This window comes from Aedes albopictus, chromosome 2, assembly GCF_035046485.1.
Source record: "Aedes albopictus strain Foshan chromosome 2, AalbF5, whole genome shotgun sequence".
Lineage (NCBI taxonomy): Eukaryota > Metazoa > Arthropoda > Insecta > Diptera > Culicidae > Aedes > Aedes albopictus.
The window spans coordinates 368,754,117-368,776,196 of NC_085137.1; the positions used below are offsets into that span (position 1 = coordinate 368,754,117).

A 22,080-nucleotide genomic window follows, 5' to 3' on the forward strand; every position below is an offset into this window, starting at 1 on the left:
ATCCAGTAAGGAATTTCTGGAATCTACTGGAACTTAGTTTAGTTTGCAGTTAAAAAGCCAATCTCTACCATAAAGAATTTAATGAGGAAGCACTGTAAAAATTTCTGAAGGAATTATGAACTTTTGATTTTCTAGAAAAATCTCTGAAGAAAACATTCCGAAGGATTTTTTTAAGAAAACCCATGTAAAATTGTTTTGAATAGTCTCTTGACAAATTTTTGATAAAATTCGTGAGAAATTTTCTGAGAGACTCCATGTATTCGTATCTAGAAATAACCCCTTTGGATATATAATCCTCAAAAAAGTTTCTGTCGGTATTTCGGGAGTGGTTTCTTAAGAAATTTCTGAAGAAAAATCTAAATGAAGCTTTGGAGAAATTTCTTGAGATGTTTATGGAATATTTTCTAAATTTCCTGGATGTATTCCAAGAGGGATTTCTTAAACAGAAAATCCTGAAACAGTATCTTAAAGAAAGCCTGCAGGAATTTGTGAATGATTTGTTGGAGCACTTTTTTATCATATCTAGAGGCATTTCTTGAAAATCTCTTGGTGGAATTTTTGAAGCAACCCATGAAAGATTTTCTAAAATAATCCCGCGAAAAAAAGTCTGTAATAGCACTGGTAACAATTTCAAAGGAACCCATGCCGAAGTGTTTGTTATCAAATTCATGGAGGAAAGTCTTACTGAAACCATGGAAGGTTTTCTTATGGAATCATTGAAAAAAATACCAGAAAAGTGTAAATATTACCAAATTTCTTGTAAAATCTCTGGAAAACTTGTTCACAGCCTCTATGCAGGAATTTATGAATAAAAATCGTGGATGTCATAAAAGAATCCATGACGCGTTTTTTTATAAAACCTTTGAAAAGTTTTCTAAAGAAATGCTTTAAGGTGTTTCTGGAAGAATTTCTGAAGTAATTTCTGATGAAATCGTGGAAAAGTTTTCAATGCTATCCATGCAAGACATTTCAAAATAATTTTTTGAAAAGTTTCTGGATCCTTAGTGGAATTTCTAAAGGAATTCCTGCGCAAACATTCTGAATGTGTCCTTGAATGAGTTTTTGAAAAAAAAAAACGAGCGTGCAGGAATTTCTGGGAAAGTTTCAGGGAAATATTCTCGGTGAAATCTCTAGAGGAATTTTTGTTTGGAAATCCTCCGTATTTGATTAGAAAACTCCCAAAACATAGATGATATTCTTAAGTGAAAGCTTGAGTTTTTGGCGTCATATCGTTCCGCGTGGAGCCTCCATTAGCTTCGTGCCACAAATCTTCTGGCTCCTTGTAGGCATATTACGATAATTACATCATTTTGGTTCCGAAATTCAAGCTGTCGACAGCGTTCATTACCCAACAAGTTGGGCATAATCCAAATTTTCATCATAATTGTCCGATCCAGATCAAGCAACAGCCATGAAACAACCCATGCAGCAGTCTATGACTGAAATGAAAATTAATGAACTCATTCTCTCATTTCTCTCTTTGCAGCTCATCAACCCTTGTCAGACTGAAAAGCCCCACCGACAAACGATCAAAACGACGAGCCACCCCGTGTTATTTAGTTGTTCCTGTATGGACCAACTGACGTAGCACTTGAGGATTTAATTTTTTGCCCCAGTTTATTACCTTGAAGACAGAGTGCTCAGTGTATGTGTGTATTCATCACAGGAGTGAGTTTAGGATAAAACGGAAACGGGCGGGAACGTTGAGCAAACATCATTAACCTTTCGTCCGACTTTGGCCCGTCAGTTGTGCAAACTGGAACAAACTCACCTGCCAAAGGAGCGGTGGTTTGCTGAACAACGAGCCTAACCAAAACAAAGCATAAACGAAATATTCTTAGGAAAACAACACTCGGAACGAACCTGGGTAGGGTGAGTTGAAATGCCAAACATATTTTCTCGAGTGCTCGCGCCGTTTCAACCATAGAAAATCGTGAAAAATGCTGGGAAAATTTGGCATGTGAAAACATAAGATGGCAATGGGACCAGCCTCCGCAGTGGAAGTGGCAGCGAAGTCATGAATAAATGATTTCAATGAAAAATAAATAACTGTGAATTTAACAACGGGGCAGCAAAGCGGCTCGCTACGTCGTCACCCACTCTGAATGGATGGTTTCCCGACCGGAAACAAGTGGATTTGAGAAGAATTATTCTAGGATAAATAAATTTCCACTGTGTATTTGCGTGGCACTTCTAATTAGTGTCGTCGGGTGTAGTCTAATGTTTCATAAATACTGACAAATTGGTGTTTTGTCGCGAAGAGTTCTCCTTCAGTGGTATCAAGTGGATTAAGTGAATTGTGAAACTGGGACCCTTTCCCCGGAGTAAAGCAACAATGTGGCTATTCGCGTTTTCACTCATCGTAATCGTGTGCGCGGCCAAGTGCACCGATGCGGACGTTTCCGTTGAAGCTGCTTTTCAAGGTAAGATAAATGAAACTGAAAACTGTTATTATTACGTACATTTGAACGTGCAGAACTTTCAAGGTATATTCAATATTCAATATTAAACAATAGATGCGTCACGATATTTAATAAGTTTGCGGTTGTCGTTTTCCATCTACGGTCATGCCTAATGCTCGGTAGATTACGATCTAGCTGGTCTACTTATCTTGCACACTACACATTTTGTTTTCTCATATGTACCAACCGGATCAGTTACGAACAGCAACTTTGCAGGGTTGTTGTTCAGCATTCTTGTAACATGCCCTGCCCGGCTTTGGGACAGAAGGTCGAAGGACAAATAGTCGAAGGACAAATAGTCGAAGGACAAAAGGTCGAAGTACAAAAGATCGAATGCACAAAAGGTCGAAGGGACAAAAGGTCGAACGATCAAAAATTTTAGTAGACCAATTTACCAGCTGGTATGTCTCGCTTATAAGAAAACATTTTTGAGAAGTCTTGCTGCTCATTGAGAAAAAACATTGTAGTGCTGTTACCGAAATCATATGCATTTCAGCCACTTGCATTTCTATAGGAGTTTTTTGGCAGTTCTTTCAAGTTGTGTTAATGGGTCAGTAGTGTGCGGTAGTTCGGCAGCAGCAAAGTTTCGCGCGCTCGCTCTGCTAGATTTTTGCGATTTTATTTTTCTCTTCTCTCTGCGGGGCTCCGACGACGGGACGCCAAGCAGTCAGTAGTGTGCGGTAGTTCGGCAGCAGCAAAGTTTCGCGCGCTCGTGTGATGGGATTTCGTCCGGGTGCCGGTGTCGCGCGCTTTTGCTTCGGTGGTTCGATTCTTGTTCTATATATGTAGTTTTCTATTCGGTAGTGAGCGTTTCGACGGCGGCGGGCCCAGCGTGCATCAGTGTGATGGGATTTCGTCCGGGTGCCGGTGTCGCGCGCTTTTGCTTCGGTCGTTCGATTTTTCTTTTTCCCTATTCGGAAATGAGCATTTCGTTGTGTCGCGTCTTTTGTAGCAACACTGAACGATCACCTGACGTGGGTGATCAGTTGTTTGCTTCTCATATGAAGTGAACAATAGTGCGTCAGCTTGCATGTTCGGTCGTGTCATTTACAGTTAAATATTGGCGACTAGCTTCCGCGGTTCGATTCGAAATATTAAGTGACCACCTGATGTGGGTGATCGATTGTTTGCTTTCCGAGTGAAGCGAATAATAGCGTGTTAGATTGCATATTTCGTCGCGTCGTTTGCAGTAAATATTAAGCGACCACCTGATGCGGGTGGTCGATTGTTTGCTTTCCGCGTAAAGCTAACAATAGCGCGGCAACCAGCATGACACGAAGGTCATATTACTTATCAAAGTGAATCCAGACCCAACGATACCTTTCCTACTAACAAACACTCCTTCCTGCAGCCTTTGGTGGAGTCGCAGCGGTAAACGCGGGCCTTCACTTAACAAAGGTTGTTACTAATATTCCTTCCCTCTTCCAACCTGACTGCAAGGACGTGGCCGGCGCCGTTATTGTACCGTTAACCTTAGTAAGGTCTTGGGGTCTTTTTTGACCTTTTTCAAATTTCAATTCTCTGTAGCTTTTGTTTAACGAATCCTAGCAATCTGAAATTTTCTGACAATTATTTTTTCGTGGAACCAAAACTTTCCCAAAAATCAAAAGCATTGAATGACCCCTAGGGGCGCTCCCATAAAAAAAGTTACAAATAAGACCCTGGGGTCATTTTTGACCCCAAACTTTGGACAGCTCGCAAAAATCAGTGGCTTGACCGATTTTGGATCTCTTTGGCTCAAATGAAAGGGGCACATGTCTAGTTTTCAAAACCATCGGAGAAATCCGGATTTGGCCACTGTGGCCACCGGGAACCTGCTTCAACTGAAAAATGCCGCTTTAGAGACCCTAACTTTGGCAAGCTATAACTTTGCAACCAAACAAGTAATCAGGACCGTCCAAGGGTCGTTGGAAAGGTATTCACGTGGGCTTTGATTAAAGACATTAATATTGACTAATTATTGAGAACCGGTTCCGGAAATCCGGAACATCCGAAATATTAGTTTTCATCATTGCTATGTGCTTGAAAATCCACAAATGTATTCCCTTTATGCATTTTATTGCATTACTTCTCTGCACGCTTCACTGAAATTGGACACATATTGTTTAAGACCATTTTTGAAGGGTTCTGTGCAGGTCTGGTCAATGCGGAACGGGTTACAGGGACTCCGGAAGGTGGTCAATTGGGTAACGACAATGAACTTCGTATAGTTTTTGCTCCAAAACCCGGCGCCACATGGTGCAACCTTCGTGGATTTTCATATCTGTTGTTCTTGTGATACACAAAGAGATCGATAGTCATCTTCTTCTTCTTCTTCTCCTCCTCCTTCTTCTTCTTGGCGTAACATCCCTACTGGAAAAAATCCTGCTTCTCAGCATAAGTGTTTTATGTGCACTTCTATATACTTAATTTTTTCTCTGCCAATCATTAGTTTACATATGTGTATCGTGTGACAGGCACGAAGATATTACATATATGTGCATGGGAGTAAGAGTAATTTCCCTTACGAAACGTTCCTAGCCCAACCGTAAATCGAATCCGTCACCCTCAGCATGGTCATGCTAAATGCCTTTGGGGCCAGCTATGGTTATAGGGGCCCCAAATGAATAGTCATATGGGTTCCACATGGTCACTGGAGTGGCCACCGGAGAAATCAATATTGTATTGCTCTCAGATTTTTACTACAAATGTAGGCTTCGACTGCTAAATTTAAATCATTTACATTTATAATTTGTAATGTTCTGGTATAAAAAGGAACAAATGATGATCTCAATCTTGTCTTGCGAATTTGACTGTGAATATTACAAATTGGGTTCGAAACGTTGGAGCCAAGAAAATAAATTCGTAGGCCAATTTATTACGTAAGCCAGACCAAACTTCGTTCAAAGATCAAAGATGATCTCGAACTTTCCAGGCCATGGTCACCAGAGAAACTGTTTTACAGCATGAGTAGACATTTAGCAATGACCTCATATTGCGTTTCACACTTGAGGTAGAAAGTATGAGCAACCAATCTGTCATTTGGTTCTTTGTGATCAAAGAATTGATTATAAAATGATTCCGTACTTTAGAAAATGAAGTTTTCCGTGCTTTAGAAATAGAAGTTATACTTACTTACTTACTCCAAAAGCTTCACCAGGAAGTTCTCCAGAAGATGCACTGAGATTTTCTGTAGGAGTCAAACTGGGTATCTCTCTTTGAGGGATTCACCGATAAATCATCTAAAATTTTTCGCGGAAAAGTTATCTAAGAGTTTCCCGGAGAATCTATTGAAGGAATTGTCGGGTCGATCTCATTCGGAACTTATGGAAAATTTGTGGCAAAAATTCCGAAGGAACTCTTGAAGGAATTTTCGGACGATCACCCGAAGAAATGTCCTGAGAGACTACTGAACGGAATTCTAGAGATTTACTGAAGAACTTCCTGCTAGAAAGATTCTTAGTAGAAACTCTAGAAGAATTAGGGGTGGAACTCTTAGGACAAAATCCTTGAGGAATTCGCAACTAACATTTTTGCTGTATAAGAGCTTAAAGAGCATTCGTCCAAAGGCGTTTGTTCTATAAGCTGCTATGCAGCTACGTTTGTTAGTCTGTTAGTAGTTTTTTGTTAGTGTTTTTTTTTTTTCAAATAAAAAATAATAATAAAATTATCTTTTGGTAGAATTACTGGTGTAACGCCTGGTAATTTTTTTTACAGAATTTCCCGGAAAAGCTCCTTGATGATTTTCGATAGGAAATCTTAGAGGGATTCCCGATGAAAATCCCAGAAAAAATCGAATAAAAGTCTTTGAAGAATTCCATGTAGAGCATCCATAGAAACTATAAACCAGAAACATTGGGCATTTAGTGGCACTCCTAGAGAATTTCTCGGTGAAACTCCTTTGAGTGTACCTACTATAAATTCTAGAGGAATATCCGGTGTAACTATTTTAAATTCAAGAGGAATTTCAGGAGTGGCTAGAGGAATTCACAAAGCATCTGTGTTGCAAAGCTCCTACAGATATTCGCAGCAAAACTCTTGGAAGCTGATGGATCTCTCAGAAAAATTTCCGGTTAAAATTCTTAACAAATTTACGGTGGAAATCTAAGAAAAAATAGAGTGGAACTCTAGATTTTCACACAAGAAAATGCGTCACGGAGGGGTGGGGTGGGTACGAAAATTGAGATTTATGGTATATGTACCATTCCTTGACAATTTTGACCCAAAACTCATGAATTAATTGCACTAGAAATAATATATCGACCCTAATACACACTCTAGGCAATGCATGTTTCACCAATTGGAAGTAAACTTACGTAAATATTCGAGATTTTACTTAATTAAGTTGAAAAGATTCGATGCGATGGTATGCAACGTTGGTCTATGGTACAAAAATTGGCCTATTAGTGGATACAACGTTGGCCTATTGCTAGCCATGCACTAGAACCACTAATTATCTTATTTTTTTCAATATTTCTGCTGAAGTATTATCTCTGTTTGTTCACTAATCTTAGTTTTAAATTATATTTTCGGAATCAAATTTTCAAAAAACTATGAATAAATCACTTTAACTAAAGTTCTTTCTTAATTTAGTAACGAAAACAACGCAACCCTATTATTGTGTTATATTTTTACAGTCACCGCACACAAAATCTTTCTTCCTGTTCGTTCTTTCTGGTTCATACGCAAGAAATGCTGTTGACGTCTTTTTATCGCTGTTTTTGACGTCACTTTACTGATGGGTCAAGATTTGGGTACATAGTGAAAAAAATGTCCTCAATATTCGGCCCACATTCAATTTGTAAAATAGTTATTATTCGTTGAAAACAAATACACCAGTTCAAAATAGCGTCTTTGACCGTCGCATCAAATGTTCAGTTATTGAAAAGTCAATTCGAAATGTTTCAGAATCATGCCATTTATGATCATGTGTATAGACTACCCACTAAGCCGAAGAATCATGGCGTCTACAAAAGCTAAACAAAGTGACATTTTCATTCAATTTTAATGTTCCAAAGTGCTAAAATTGAAACGAAATGTTACAGTTGTTTGGCGCATAGCTTTTCCGATGTCCAGTTATGCGTGTTTGTTTGAGTTTTTGGTTTACATTGAGATAGGCCGAACGAGGGGACTATGCCAACGAAGCATCCCGATACCCTATGTATTACGTAATAAATTGATGCTGCCTAGATGAATTCCCAAAGGACCTCCTAGTAGACTTTCCGCTGAATTTTCTGCGGAAATTTTAAAGCACTATATAGTGAAACTTGCAGAGAATTTCTCGATGGAATTCCTGCAGAAATGTACGGTGGAACTTCTAAGGTAATTACTTAGAGTTCCTAGAGTTCCTAGAGGATTTTCCAAAGGTATTTTGAAAAGAAATTTCCACAAGTATTCTCGGCGGTACTCCTGTTAGGAAAGTATCTCCTGTGAATTATACTTTCAAAGGAATTCCTGACAGAATTTCTCTAGGGGTTAAAAGTTTATCTCCTAGTGGAAATTTGCGGCGGAACACATAGAGAAGTATTTTGAGGAATTCTTGGGGACTCTTTGGAACTTATAAAACGATTTTTGAAGAGATTTTCGGTGGAACTTCGAGAAAATTACCAGAAGAATTCCCGATAAAACTTTTGCCAGACTTCCCGATGGAACTTCGAGAAATATAATCGATGCAACTCCTAGAGAAATTCTGTTTGGAACTCCTTGACGAATCCCTGGTGGATTTCCTAGAGGGACTCTTGCTGTAACTCCTAGAAGAATTTCTGGTCGAAGTCTTAGAGGAGTTCCAGTGAATGTACTGAAGGAATTCACGGTGTATTTGCTGGACGGATTCAAGGTGGATTAACTACTACTAATTCTGGATATTGGCGGAGGGGTCCCACAAGTATTCACAGAAGATCTTCGAGTGAAACTTCCTCTGTAACTGGAAGTACTTCCGTTGAAACTTTGAGCAGAATTGCCAGTGAAATTCCGACAGAAACTCCTAGAGGAATTTCCAGTGGATCTACTAAAGAAATAATTAATGGAAGTAGAAAAAAAAACAATTAGTGGAACTCCTAGAGAAAGTCTATTTGGAACTCCTAAGAGAATTCGTAACGGAACTCCCAGAGGATTTTCCTGAGAAACTCCTAGAGGCATTTCCGTTGTACCTTTGGAAACAGTTCTTAGTTCGAAAAATTACTACTGGCGAGAGAATTTCCGGGGCAACCTTTAGACGTTATGGAGAAAATCCTTAGTTATATTTTCAATCTTTCGAGATATCCTCGATTGAGTAAAAAAATAGCACTCATATTTGCCAAAGTTCGTCAAATTACGAAAAGTTACAAAACTAAGTTTAGTAACCTTGTACTACAAAATAACTTCGATACTAAGCTTCAGTTTGAATACAAATTTGCTTGTTATTGAAATGGTTTTCGATAAGTACTAAGCAATTTTGTTGATGAAATGCGTAAAGTGGTGAGCACCATTGCACTAGAGGATTACCTGCAGGAGCTCCTTCGGACACTTCTAGACGAATAATAGGTGGGGCTTTGTGAGAGATTCTTATTTGAACTCAGTGAGAGAAATTCTGCCGCAATGCCAAGTGAATCTTCTATAGCAATAATCGTGGAGCTCCCGAAGGATTTTTTTTATTTTCACCGGAGATGAAAAAGGCCGTTGGAATAGAGCAATTTTCAACAATCCTTCCTCCAACAGGTATGAAACCTCCTCATTTCTTCATCTTTGTATTATATAATTTGCAAAAACAATGTTTGAGTTGATTTCCAATGAGAGTGCACTCATTGATAGTTAGATTGCTGCACCTACAATAATTGTTGTTGTGAGAATACTAACAAAAAATTACAAATCTATACATTTATTGGTAAAGAAACATGATCATATTTGCAACACCAAAAGTAATTCCTAGTGGCAGACAATTAAACGTTCCATAATAAATACAAAATTTCCCATCAATAATTCGAAAAGTCCCAGTGAAGAAACAGGGGTGTAAGCAGTAATAAATAACAAAAGTTCCATAAACAAATAGAAAAATGCATGAATAAATCAAAAGTTTCCATAAATAATTGATTTTTGAGCAATTAAAAACGTCAAAAATGCAATGAATAAATCAATTGTTGCAATAAAAAAAGCCAATTTTCCCACCAAATAACTTCGAATTTTCCATAAATAAATCCGATTTTTCCATAATAAATTAGAAAATTCACAATAAAAAAATATCGAAAAAGCAATAAAAAATTCGAAAAATGCAATAAAAAATGACGATATTACCCATGAAAAACAAATGCAGAAAAGTATGAGACAGTGAAATGCTGAATCGCACGTATATGATTGAATCGACTGAAAAGCTTGCGTAACTATGATTGCAATTTACCAAGCAATTGCTTACTGTCCGAACTCGCTATCGCTCGTCGGACCTAAAAAAAGGGATAACATCTATGTTTGCATTATACCGGGCAAATTCTTGAATCTGTGGTTTGCTTAGAACCGAATCGATGCAGTTGCGGTGCATCGGATATCGGAAACTTCGGCGGCCTTCTACCGCCTCAGTTCCTCAATCCTCTATGCGGCTTCGCCGCATGGTCTATGTAATTTTTGGCTCAAAATGCATTTACGTTTATTGCTCGTTTTTTTGACATTTATTGATAATTTATTTTTTTGTTATTGCACTTTTTGAATTATTTATTGCTTTTTAGATATTTTTTTATTGTGAATTTCCCAATTTATTATGGAAAAATCGGATTTATTTATGGAAAATTCGAAGTTTTTTGGTGGGAAAATTGGCTTTTTTTATTGCAACAGTTGAATTATTCATTGCATTTTTGACGTTTTTAATTGCTCAAAAATCAATTATTTATGGAAACTTTTGATTTATTTATGCACTTTTCTATTTGTTTATGGAACTTTTGTTATTTATTATTGCTTACACCCCTGTTTCTTCACTGGGACTTTTGGAATTATTTATGACGAATGATCACTTTCTTATGAGTCGTTTATATTTTAGCCAATTCCTAGTGGAAGTCCTGGTAAAATTTTAGGTGGAACTGCCTCATGAATTTCTGGTATTTTTATTTTGGAATCTCCAGTTTTTATGGAATCTCTCGAATACTATCATACACCCGGAACGGATACACCAAAACCTCCATTTAGGTAATGGGTCGGGACTGCCTAAATAGAATTTTTACCTAAATGGATTCATTACCTAAATGGATTCAGTTCATTACCTAAATGGAGTACAAGGTTGCAAAGAAGTTTAACTAGGGAGAGTGACTCGAATAGGAGATTTAAAGATGGTCATGCGGAGTTTCAAAGAACTTTCAAGGGAGTTTCTGTAGGGGAGGGGCTTCAGGGGCATTTTCGGGGGTTTTGGAGGGTCTCAGATGAGAATTGTCATGCAAATGACTAGCTGGGCACGGAACACAAAAAACCCTGAAAAATTCCGCCAGACTGAAAAATTGTTGAATGTCGGGTAAATTTTTATCGTATGTTGGGCCACTGTTGGACCAACATCGAACAACTGTTGGGTCTATGTTGGGTTTGGAGGCCAAAATAAAAACAGGTGAATGATAGGTTAATGTCGGGTATGACGTCATCAATCTGAAGTACTCCAACTGTTCTGAACACAACCAAATTCTATTTAGGTAACGTTACCTAAATGGAGGGACCTAAATAGATTTTACCTAAATGGATCCTACCTAAATGGAGGTTTGAGTGTAATGTTATGCTATGTTGTCGTTATTCTGCAGAATGACGAAAGTGACTACGAAAATGTTGGCTTCTTTTTAGTTACTCACCTAACAATCTATTGGTCATTATTTTACTTTTCTTTCGTAGATGCAACCGAATGCGTGAAAATGTTAGCACCACCGTACAAATTTGGTTCCTGTATCCCGTATCACACACAATGTCTTGGATTTCTTTGCATGTACGTAAGCTCTAAACTCACATCATAGTCAGTGCTGAGATGTCATTTCGACATATCTAAATTCAACCACCCGCAGCACATTTTAGAAGATGATCCGAGAATATCGTATATTCTAACATATGCGGCTAGACCAGTCCAGTGTGTTTGCAGGTGATACGGGAACCCTATTTGTACGATGGTGCAAACATTATCACGCATCGGTAGATAATGACAAAATCTTGCATCATAATCTGGCAGAAATATTATACTTTTATTATTTTACGAGACATATACAAGAAAGTTCGAATTTTGAATAGCGCTCACGACAGTATGGTGAGCTTCCGAATGCCTACTTTTGTTGCAGAAAATTTAAGTAACACAATTGGGGTTACTCCAGTGATCACTCTAGTGGCCTAAAAAGAACGAGATCATCATTTGTTCATTTATATACCAGAACATTACAGTTACGATAAATAATAAAAAATGCGCCGTCAAAAGCCTACATTTATTGTAATAATCTAAGAGTAATACAATATGGATTTCTCCGGTGGCCACTCCAGAGGCATTTAGCATGACCATGCTGAGGGTGATGGACTCGATTTACGGTTGGGCTAGGAACGTTTCGTAAGGGAAATTACTCTTACTCCCATGCACATATATGTAGTATCTTCGTGCCTGCCCCACGATATACATATGTAAACTAATGATTGGCAGAGAAAAAATTAAGTATATAGAAGTGCACATAAAACACTTATGCTGAGAAGCAGGATTTTTTTCCAGTAGGGATGTTACGCCAAGAAGAAGAAGGAGGAGGAGAAGAAGAAGAAGAAGATGACTATCGATCTCTTTGTGTATCACAAGAACAACAGATATGAAAATCCGCGAAGGTTGCACCATGTGGCGCCGGGTTTTGGAGCGAAAACTATACGAAGTTCATTGTCGTTACCCAATTGATCACCTTCCGGAGTCCCTGTAACCCGTTCCGCATTGACCAGACCTGCCCAGAACCCTTCAAAAATGGTCTTAAACAATATGTGTCCTATTTCAGTGAAGCGTGCAGAGAAGTAATGCAATAAAATGCATGAAGGGAATACATTTTTGGTTTTTCAAGCACATAGCAATGATGAAAACTAATATTTCGAATGTTCCGGATTTCCGGAACCGGTTCTAAATAATTAGTCAATATTAATGTCTTTAATCAAAGCCCACGTGAACACCTTTCCAACGACCCTTGGACGGTCCTGATTACTTGTTTGGTTGCAAAGTTATAGCTTGCCAAAGTTAGGGTCTCAAAAGCGGCATTTTTCAGTTGAAGCAGGTTCCCGGTGGCCACAGTGGCCGAATCCGGATTTCTCCGGTGGTTTTGAAAACTAGACTTGTGCCCCTTTCATTTGAGCCAAAGAGATCCAAAATCGGTCAAGCCACTGATTTTTGCGAGCTGTCCAAAGTTTGGGGTCAAAAATGACCCCAGGGTCTTATTTGTAACTTTTTTTTAGGGACTAAGGAAGGTTAAAGAGAGTCTCTGAAGCGTGCACAGTGAGAATATTGACCACTCCCAGTCAATTATTCAGTTGATTCATTGTGCAACTGTCATTGGTTCGGGTCAATCACGGAATAGCAACCATAGATGTGTGCAGTCAGTCTAAGCTAAGCTAAGCTAAGCTAAGTTCTTTCAAGTTGTGTTAATGTAGTATTTATTGGCAATTAAGTTTGATTTTTTGTTCAGGAATTTTTCCTTCTTTAATTTATAGGCTGTGCTTTTAACTTTTGTTACTGAAATAATTATTAACTCTTAAGGGACTAATTTTTCAATCAGAAATTTTGCCTTTTTCTTTTCCATAGCTGTTCTTTCAAGAAATATTTTCCACATTTTACAATAATGAACAACATTACATTCTACCATTCATGGGCATCTATTTCGAATTGCAATGTGGTAATAAATTACTGCATATAAGCTATTGCACGTTTAATCCTTCCACAAAGGATTTTTTTAAAGCTGTTGAAGAATGTTGGTATCACTGGTTCTAATTTTTAATCGTCGTTTTTCTGTCGAATTCTGATCACTTTTTCATGTTTTCCAATTGGTCTCTAGTCTATTTGACCATTTTGCCTTGTTCGACCTGTTGTCTCATTCGACCTTTTGTCTCATTCGACCTTTTGTCCATTCGACCTTTTGTCCATTCGACCTTTTGTCCCTTCGACCATTTGTCCATTCGACCTTTTGTCCTTCGACCTTTTGTCCTTCGACTTTATGTCTTTCGACCTTTTGGCATAAATTCGCCACACATCGTTCTCCTGTACACCACCAAAGATCGTCGTTAGCAAGTGTAGCTCGAAAATTCTGAGTGCTTGAGGATCCTCCTCTAGCATGGTCCTTCTAATGTCTTGTGTCCATAGAGTACCACCGGTTCTTCTTCTTCTTCTTCTTCTTCTTCTTCTTCTTCTTCTTCTTCTTCTTCTTCTTCTTCTTCTTCTTCTTCTTCTTCTTCTTCTTCTTATTCTTCTTCTTCTTCTTCTTCTTCTTCTTTATGGCTCGAAATCCATATTGGAACATAGCTTGCCTCTCTTCATCTTAGTGTTCTTAGAGCACTTCCACAGTTATTAATTGAAGGGCTTTTTTTGCCTGCCATTGTATGAATCTGTACATTGTTTAGCAAGTACAATGATGCACTTGCCCATGGAGTCGAGAAAATTTTCTCGACCAGAACGGATATCGAACCCGCCGTTTCCGGATTGGCGATCCATAGCCTTAACCACTAGGCTAACTGGAGACCACCCGTACCGGTTGCCGAAAAACTCTGGATGTTGAGGCCCATTGATCGCCGGTTTATAGAGTCCGATACGGTTGATAACCGAGCTTGAATCTTATATACTATGAGATAATGATATGAGTCGATGTTGAAACTTCTTAAGTGTCTAGACGTCCGAGAAATGCCGGTCTTGGTTGCAAACTTCGCCATTTAGGTGGCTCCAGATGTGCTTGCGGACATTCTTGTGTGCCAAGTTGGTGCTACTAATGGCCATCCCCCTTAACAAATCTCATGTAATCAATGATGGAGTAAAGGCTCTCCATACCGATGATTGTACGGAACAAGTCCTCTCTTCCGAACGGCGCGTTGGCGTAACCGATGACATTTTAACGTCGTGTTGTCACAGAAGAGTCACGGCGGCTCAGATTTATGTTCCGCAGCAGCCACAGTGACTTACTTCTAACAAATAAATACTTGCTAGAACGTAACAAAAACCTGCGCCGCCTTTACTCGAAGACCACATTATCAAGAAGACTTGCAGCACTGGTGAAAATCTGGAGTCACTGCTAGCAGCGCCACTCCGGATGAAGGTGGCACTATTCATGATAGTGCGTGTAAATTTTCATACTCGCACCAATACACTCTTACTCTTATACACAAAGGTACCACCTTATCTCACCAGGCGGTGGTGCCGTCGGTGACGCTTGCCGTTAGTATGGGAAAATAACAGAGTTGCATGTCTTCTTAATAAAGTAGTATTTGCTTTACTCCCATGCGACAAGTCTGTTACTTGTGTAGAGCTATGTTGGATGCTCTCTAGGTTGTCGATTCACGATTTTGCAGCCCAGAGTGGGATGGATCAATTCTGCAAATTAAATTGCAAATTATCGAACTACTGACATCATACGTGCTGCGAATATAATATAAAGGATAATTGCAAATCTCATCCATCCGATGTTGCTGAAGACCAATCAATAAAATCAAAATTCAATCAAATTAAATGTGGCATTTCAGTTATGAAATAGCCAACCAGGATCAGCCGCTCGTAGCCCTTGACCCATTTCGCTCGCCGATAACTACAACCGATGCCGAATCAGTAAACCGTCTCAATTAGTGTCGCACTGATGCTTATGACTGGCTATACCTGTATCAAAAGCAATTTACCGCAATTAGTATTGAAAATTTTCCTCCAATGTTACGGTCGAACAAAGTTTATTGAAAAGCTGCCAAGTCATGCTGGTAACAATGAATACCTATCACAGCGCACAGTAGTGTCTATTCTCAAGCGATTTCAAGTCTATCGATAGCGCACTTCCCACGCCACACGGTTCTCCTTTATGTGTATGGGTGGGGCGCATCTTGTGTTTTGGCTAAGAATAGGATCGTCTTCCCACGTCTTACACCGCAGTCGGAAATTCAAAAGAGAACATAAGTCACACCTGGCTTTGCCGCTAAGGCTTTCGGAAGTCATACTTTCGTGCACCTAAATCAGAAACGTTTTGCTTTTATGGGTTGTTTTGGTTGAGAACTGAGTGAATGGGGGGTATCAAATCGTATAATAAAATTCATAAAAATTGGCCCAAGCAACCCCAGAACCCAATCATAAAATTTATCGGTTTTACTCCACACCAGAATTGATCCAATTATTCCAATTGAGACCTGGGAGTTGCATGGCCTCGGACATGTTCTTACGGTCATCGGAAAGGGGTGTATTGATTTGACAGCTGTCACTGTTAAATATCGAGGCACCCTCTGCACCTCCATAGTTGTCTCGGACAGGAGTATTGTTAGTAGCGTGGAGATAGGTGTGAATTTGGAAGTCGCCATTGATTGATTATTCCAAGTAATATTTTGATGATCAATCAGTCTTGTAGATGTTTAAAGAACATTATAAAACAATGTATAATAATTTTAATTTTGGTTTTATCCCAAGCAGCACACAAGTCACAAAAAAGTGTCAACAGCGCAGTTTTTTGGTTGTACAAAAGCTACATGCATGTACTCAAAGGCAGAACAACTTGAAAATGACTCGCACAGATAAAATAAAAATGTAATTTTGAGTTTAATTTGATGCACATATTTGGAGCATCAATTTATACGCAAAATTGCATCACGTTTTAATTTTACACGACTTGAAATAGTATGAAATATAAGTAAATTTAAACGACGTTGATTTTTACACGACCGCTTTCCCGGTTTGTGTTGATCCATTTCCGTTTGTTCCCATTGAATGGATTTTCCCCGACAACGAAATCAACAGCAGAAAACAGAAAACACATTCACATAAAACATACTTTCAATCATTTTATTTCTTGCTAATTTCATGCTGACACTTTTCACTATATTTCACAATAATGCAGGAAAACTGGTTTATGGTTACAGAAACTTTAAGCCGGCTCCCATTCTATCACTTGCAACCACCGCCGACCGTAATCGTCAAGCTGCTGCTGCTTGCAACTATCTCGCCTGGGTTCTTACCTGAAAAATATCAGTTTTCAATTATCATATTATTGTTCCGCAGCTGCATCGAAATAGTGGAATGAGTTTTGGCTCTTATCCTGCAGTATGTTATTAAACGTTTAACTATTAAAACACTTAAGCACTGTTACAGAAACAAAATATCACGGTTAACTCTAGTTGTAAACAACTGCTCCAGGTGGCCATTGGTTTCGCCAATGTTATGCGCTGTAATTTTACACGATCAATGGAAAAATAAACGGTATTCGATGCAATTTTGTAGGCACTATTGAATAATACACTTTTCTTTAAAATCGTATCAAAACAACTGTAAAATTGTGTTCTTTTTCATGCTCCAAATATGTGCATTGATTTTAATTCAATTTTAAACTATTTTGTCGTTTCCAGCAATGTAAATGTACAATGATCATGATTTACATTTAATTTAAATTTAAACAATTTTTGCTGTGCGTGTCCAACCAAAAACGTGCGTTGTCGACACTCTTTTATGACATGTGTGATGCTTGGGATGTAGCTCTGAGAACCTTTTTTAGGATATTTGACTCAAAAATAATGCCTTGGGTGCTGTCGGATAGTAATATGATTTTGAATAACTTGTTGGCCAAACATTATTTAAAGAGGTAAATTTATATTTTGGAAAAAATAAATCATGAAATTAATTTCTGTTTGTTCTGCCCAACGAGTCTCTTGGGTGTACTTTCGTCCCACCGGAGAGCGACACGCCGTGTAGCCATAAATATTGCAGTTTAATTAATTTTCAATAAACTTCTTGGCAGCTGTTCAATTTCTCTGCCAACGACAAAAGTTGGCTGCCAGCAGCGGGCGGGCTCTGGCTGTGTGTCTGCGTTTGAAGGTGAATCTAAATATCGTCTTCCGCCACCAACGGAGAACAGGTATAACGTGCAGTTCGTTGCTTTGAAGTCACTTCAATTGGGTTCGTTGGTTGTTGTAGCAAGCAGCCGTACTGTGGTATATTTCATGTAGATCCTTAGAACCAATAGATTTTGCAGCGTTGGCGCTGCATTGAAGGAACAGCCGGTGTCTCGTGCGGTTTTCCATTCACTTTTCCTTGGCACTTTGTGACGATGTGGGGTGCGCTTGTTTCGTAACATGATTTTTCAATGACAGTATTGTTAATGATATTTGACACTTATGCGACAAGGAATGGGTGTTTTGGAGACATGATTTTAAAATCTCGAATCTTTCATAGCAACATAATGATATATTTATTTGATTACCAAACAAAATTTTTAGTAATTCTTGAAATTGAAATTTCTTCTTCCTGTAAAACAACCTCCTTAGTTTAACTGCACCAACGATACCAGAACCTAGACATTTTCTGATCTAAATGGAATGTATTTAACGTTTAAATTATTATTACACTTCAAACCCGAGAATCCTAGGTATTGTTCTTCCAAATAAAAAAAGGGCTGACTAACCGTGCAAATTAAACTGCCAACTCTAAATATTTGTTAGTGCGTAAACATTCCAGAAAGCTGTAAATAACGTACTACTACCCGGAAGGCGGCATTAGCTTGCCAGCAGAAACTTGCCAGCTCCACAATAGAACGATTAATCGGAATCATGTTTTTCGAGTGAAATGGGCCTGCTCTTAATTAGCAAACCAATGGCTGCCTAATAATTAATGCGTAGCGTGAGCGTGAGTCCACGTGCGACTGTTGTTAACAGGCACAAGCGATACTAGGCATAAATGGATTTTGTCTGAAGTTTCTCCGTCTGTGTGTACAGAGCTCGAAAAGCTTGCAAAAACGTTGTCATTGAGTGGTTTCCATGAAATAGGGGGATTAGGGGCATAATGGACACCCGGGGCGAAATGGACACCCCTGTTTTTGCCGAAACCGTTGACTTTTATGAAAAACTTTCAATGCATAATTGTAAAGGAACAAGTCATTGTTCTATTTTTCAAAAGTACCATTTATATTCCTTCAAAATAAACAAAATATCATTGAAATTAAAGTATGTTTTTCAGATGGTGGATTTCTTATAATTTCGAAGCAGCAGCAAATAAGGTATTACGAGTGTTTGAGTGTGTCCACCATACAAACAAGTGAATTGTTAGCTTATCTGCATGTATACGTAGATTTAGCAATGGATGAAGTTTTATATTTTTGATCAGAACACACTTAAAATAGCAATTTCAATGTTGTAGTCTATTCGGGGTGAAATGAACACTGGCAATTATGAATGGATGTAGGCGCGTTGCATACTGTTAGGCGTTTTAGAGAGTTTGAAAATATTCAATCAGATTATTTTGGCCTAAAATTTATTTAATAAACTTTGAAGTTATGTTAACTCGTCTAAGATGGTGCATTATATATGTGGTATTGATATCCGTTGGCAAATTACATAACTGGTCGATATTCTCAACGATACAGCATAAAATATGCAGGGGTGTCCATTATGCCCCGATGGGTGTTCATTTCGCCCCGTACCTTTCCTGCCAGCCCCAAAAAACACACGATTTTCAATTCATTATTTCCTCACAATAATGATATTCTACCAGCTGTAAATGATTGAAATACGTAGGAAACAAGTTAAAGTTGTAAGTCAACTGATAATATGTTAAGTTTTTGTCTGTTATACAGGCCTAACATACTCATTTGCTTAGGGTGTCCATTATGCCCCTAATCCCCCTACTAGCTTCCGAACTGTAAGTTTAGACTTTAGAGAATATGAAGAAAGCCATTGACTAGTGAAACTGTTTTAACTTTGAAGGATTTGTGATTGTTATCATCGTCATCAATTAAATGCCGAAAGCAGTTTTCTCTTTCATAACATAAACGTTTATAATGGAAATTTTTTCACTGTATTCCATCCTCCATCTGGAATAGGTACAGTGAATATATTTTCATAACGAACTTTTGTGTTTTGAATGAGAAAACTACTCTCAAAACGAATTCTTCAACCTGCTCTAAAAATATCAATAATGATCTTTTTTGACAGCTTAGATTTTTGAAATTAAAAACTGAACATGAAGCACATGTGTGAAACTTTGATGAACTTTCTATGGCATAAATTTTCCAAATGGAGAAGAACGTGCCTCTGGATCCGACCTACTGATACCTGATGTGTGAAACTAGCATTTGAGAATGAACATTTCAATAATGTAAAATATAAGTCGATCACATGAATTTTGTAAATGGGTACTTGAACATATACTCAATAAACAAACCACGGTGAATTTTGTATACTGTTCTTTATATTTTACATTTACACTCAAACCTCCATTTAGGTAGAGTCCAATTAGATGAAATCTATTTACCCAAGTAACACAACATGTTATATAACAGTTTAAATTTCTCTATTAATACATAGCGTAGTGTATTTTTCTTGAATTATTTACCCAATTTTCATTACTTATATAATCAAAACAGCGCAAAAAATGGCGGCTTATAAAACATCTTGTATGTAATATAAGATGTATCGTAAAACACTTATAGTACTCAAAATTTTGATCGAAGAGCATGTCATCCAATTCTAAAAAATAAATCAAGATATTTATTAGTAATATAACTCGCAAATAAAATTTATAAAACAATCACATTTGTTTGTATTATTCATTTTTTTTTAAGTTATATAACTTGCAAAAAACATTTGCTCAACCTATCTATTGCTTTTTTTACTAACTAGACAGTTGTTTTTAGATATTGCATTAAAAGAAACGATTTGGCTAAATACCAGATTCTTCGTTGTTCTTTTCGGGACAATACATGTGTCGGTATGTGTCGAGAGAAGCAGTTCCAATGGGCGTTTGATGACGTCCAAGATAGTTTGTGAGCAGAAATTATTTGGCCGCACATGAAATTCTGGAACAGTTGGCATTAGATGAACTCTTTCAATTTAAATTTTTAATCTGAGGAGTTGCACCACCAAATTTATTACTGGACTGATGACTACCGACCTTTGCAACCTGCACAAAGTTAACACCAAGCAGGATTTCATCTCGACATCTTCATCTGGGATCTTTACAGCTTTGCAGCAATCTCAGTTGAATTTGTCCACTTCATTTGGGAATATTCTGCAAAGTGTATTAATGCACATTGTGCTAAATGAATAGTGATTCAATTAAATTTGTGAATTGAAACTTCTGTTGATTCAATTGATTTTGATGTTGTGTATATGCAAAATATTTAGATTTGAGAACGAAATTCATGATGTATTTTTTTTTTTCTGTTCGGGTGAGCCACTGCGACCAGTATTTTGATCTTTTGTGGCATTACCCGTATCCTTAGTATTTAGTGCATGTCGTACTACTCCATTGTCATTGAGAGGCAATGAAGCATCGATTTCTGTACAGTTCCTGTTTTGTTATCCCAGAGGTACAAGAAATAGATTGCGATAAAAAGGTCCCGTTATCATAGAGATTTAAATCCCAGTGAAAGAGCGCCCCTAATCAAACACAATCTATTTGAATTCTGAGAAGAACAAAACGGTGGTACTGATATTTATCCATGCATCGGAACTCTAGCCCCATCCATGTCTTGCTTCTAGTTTAGTCCCAGGACAACAAAGAAAAACCCGGGACTTTAGGCTAGTTGCAAAACTCTGTCAAATTAGAGAATGTGTTCTGCAATAAGAATGCACGTGAGTCCTTGAATTACCAGAACTTAACAGTCCTTGATAGGTTAGTACGCAATTAGATACGTAAAGCATGTTTGTTTTCCTAACATCAAGTGTAGTCTCGGGTGGGCAAAGTCCGATTCTTTAACTATCAGCAAGGCAGAATAAATGCAATTTTAGAAACTGTCACCAGTAACAAGGACTTTGTACCATGAATCCTTATTACCAAAACACATTACCCCAACTTGACAAACCGGATGTCACTAGGGTTCGGTTTGGTAGATCTTGAACCGTAACGCAACACATAAAGGCGATCTACCTACGTTACGGGCTCCGTTAAAGATCGAGCATATTTTAAACCCCCTCAACCATTCATCCATCAGCACGGGTCGCCTGACACCTTGGATTGGGGTTCCCTGTTTAGTGGACTTTTACCCCCGGAACAGGTGGTCCGTAGTGTTATTCTTAGCCAATTGAGACAACCGCTACCGACACTACACAGCTATCTAGGCTGATCGGGAAAAGAAGTTAATATTGATGATCAACTTCATACGGACCCGAACAGCCGTCATGATGTATTTACATTCTTATAGAATGTAAACATTATTGCTTCCAATATGTTTCTTTGGTGGTTGTTATCGGCTAACTTTATTAAAGCATAATTAGTACACGATATGTTTTGTAGTTCAGTTATATCACAGTTTTAATACATCTTTTAAAAATATAATTTCGAAAGATGTTTTCTGTGTTACTTGGGTAGCTCTCCCCTTTGAGGTAACGTTACCTAAATGAATCTGATTGTGTTCAGAGCAGCTGGAGTGTTTTAGATTAGGGATGAAGTTGGTTCACGGGAAATAAGTAGCGAGTGGAGTCGAGGCAAGATTAGGACGTGCTGAGGGGGAGTGGTCCGGGGGGGGGGGGGGGGGGG

At 38.2% G+C, this 22,080-nt stretch overlaps 1 protein-coding gene across 1 annotated transcript in view; it reads left to right on the plus strand.

Moving 5' to 3' along the window:
- The window catches only part of LOC109430547 (uncharacterized), a 776,197-nt gene that overhangs the window by 61,058 nt on the left and 693,059 nt on the right, over positions 1 to 22,080 (plus strand). Inside the window, exon 2 of the mRNA XM_062852938.1 lies at positions 1,487 to 2,423. Within this exon, the coding sequence (XP_062708922.1) occupies positions 2,336 to 2,423 (88 nt within the window). The 5' untranslated portion in view covers positions 1,487 to 2,335. The remainder of the gene's footprint in view (positions 1 to 1,486; positions 2,424 to 22,080) is intronic.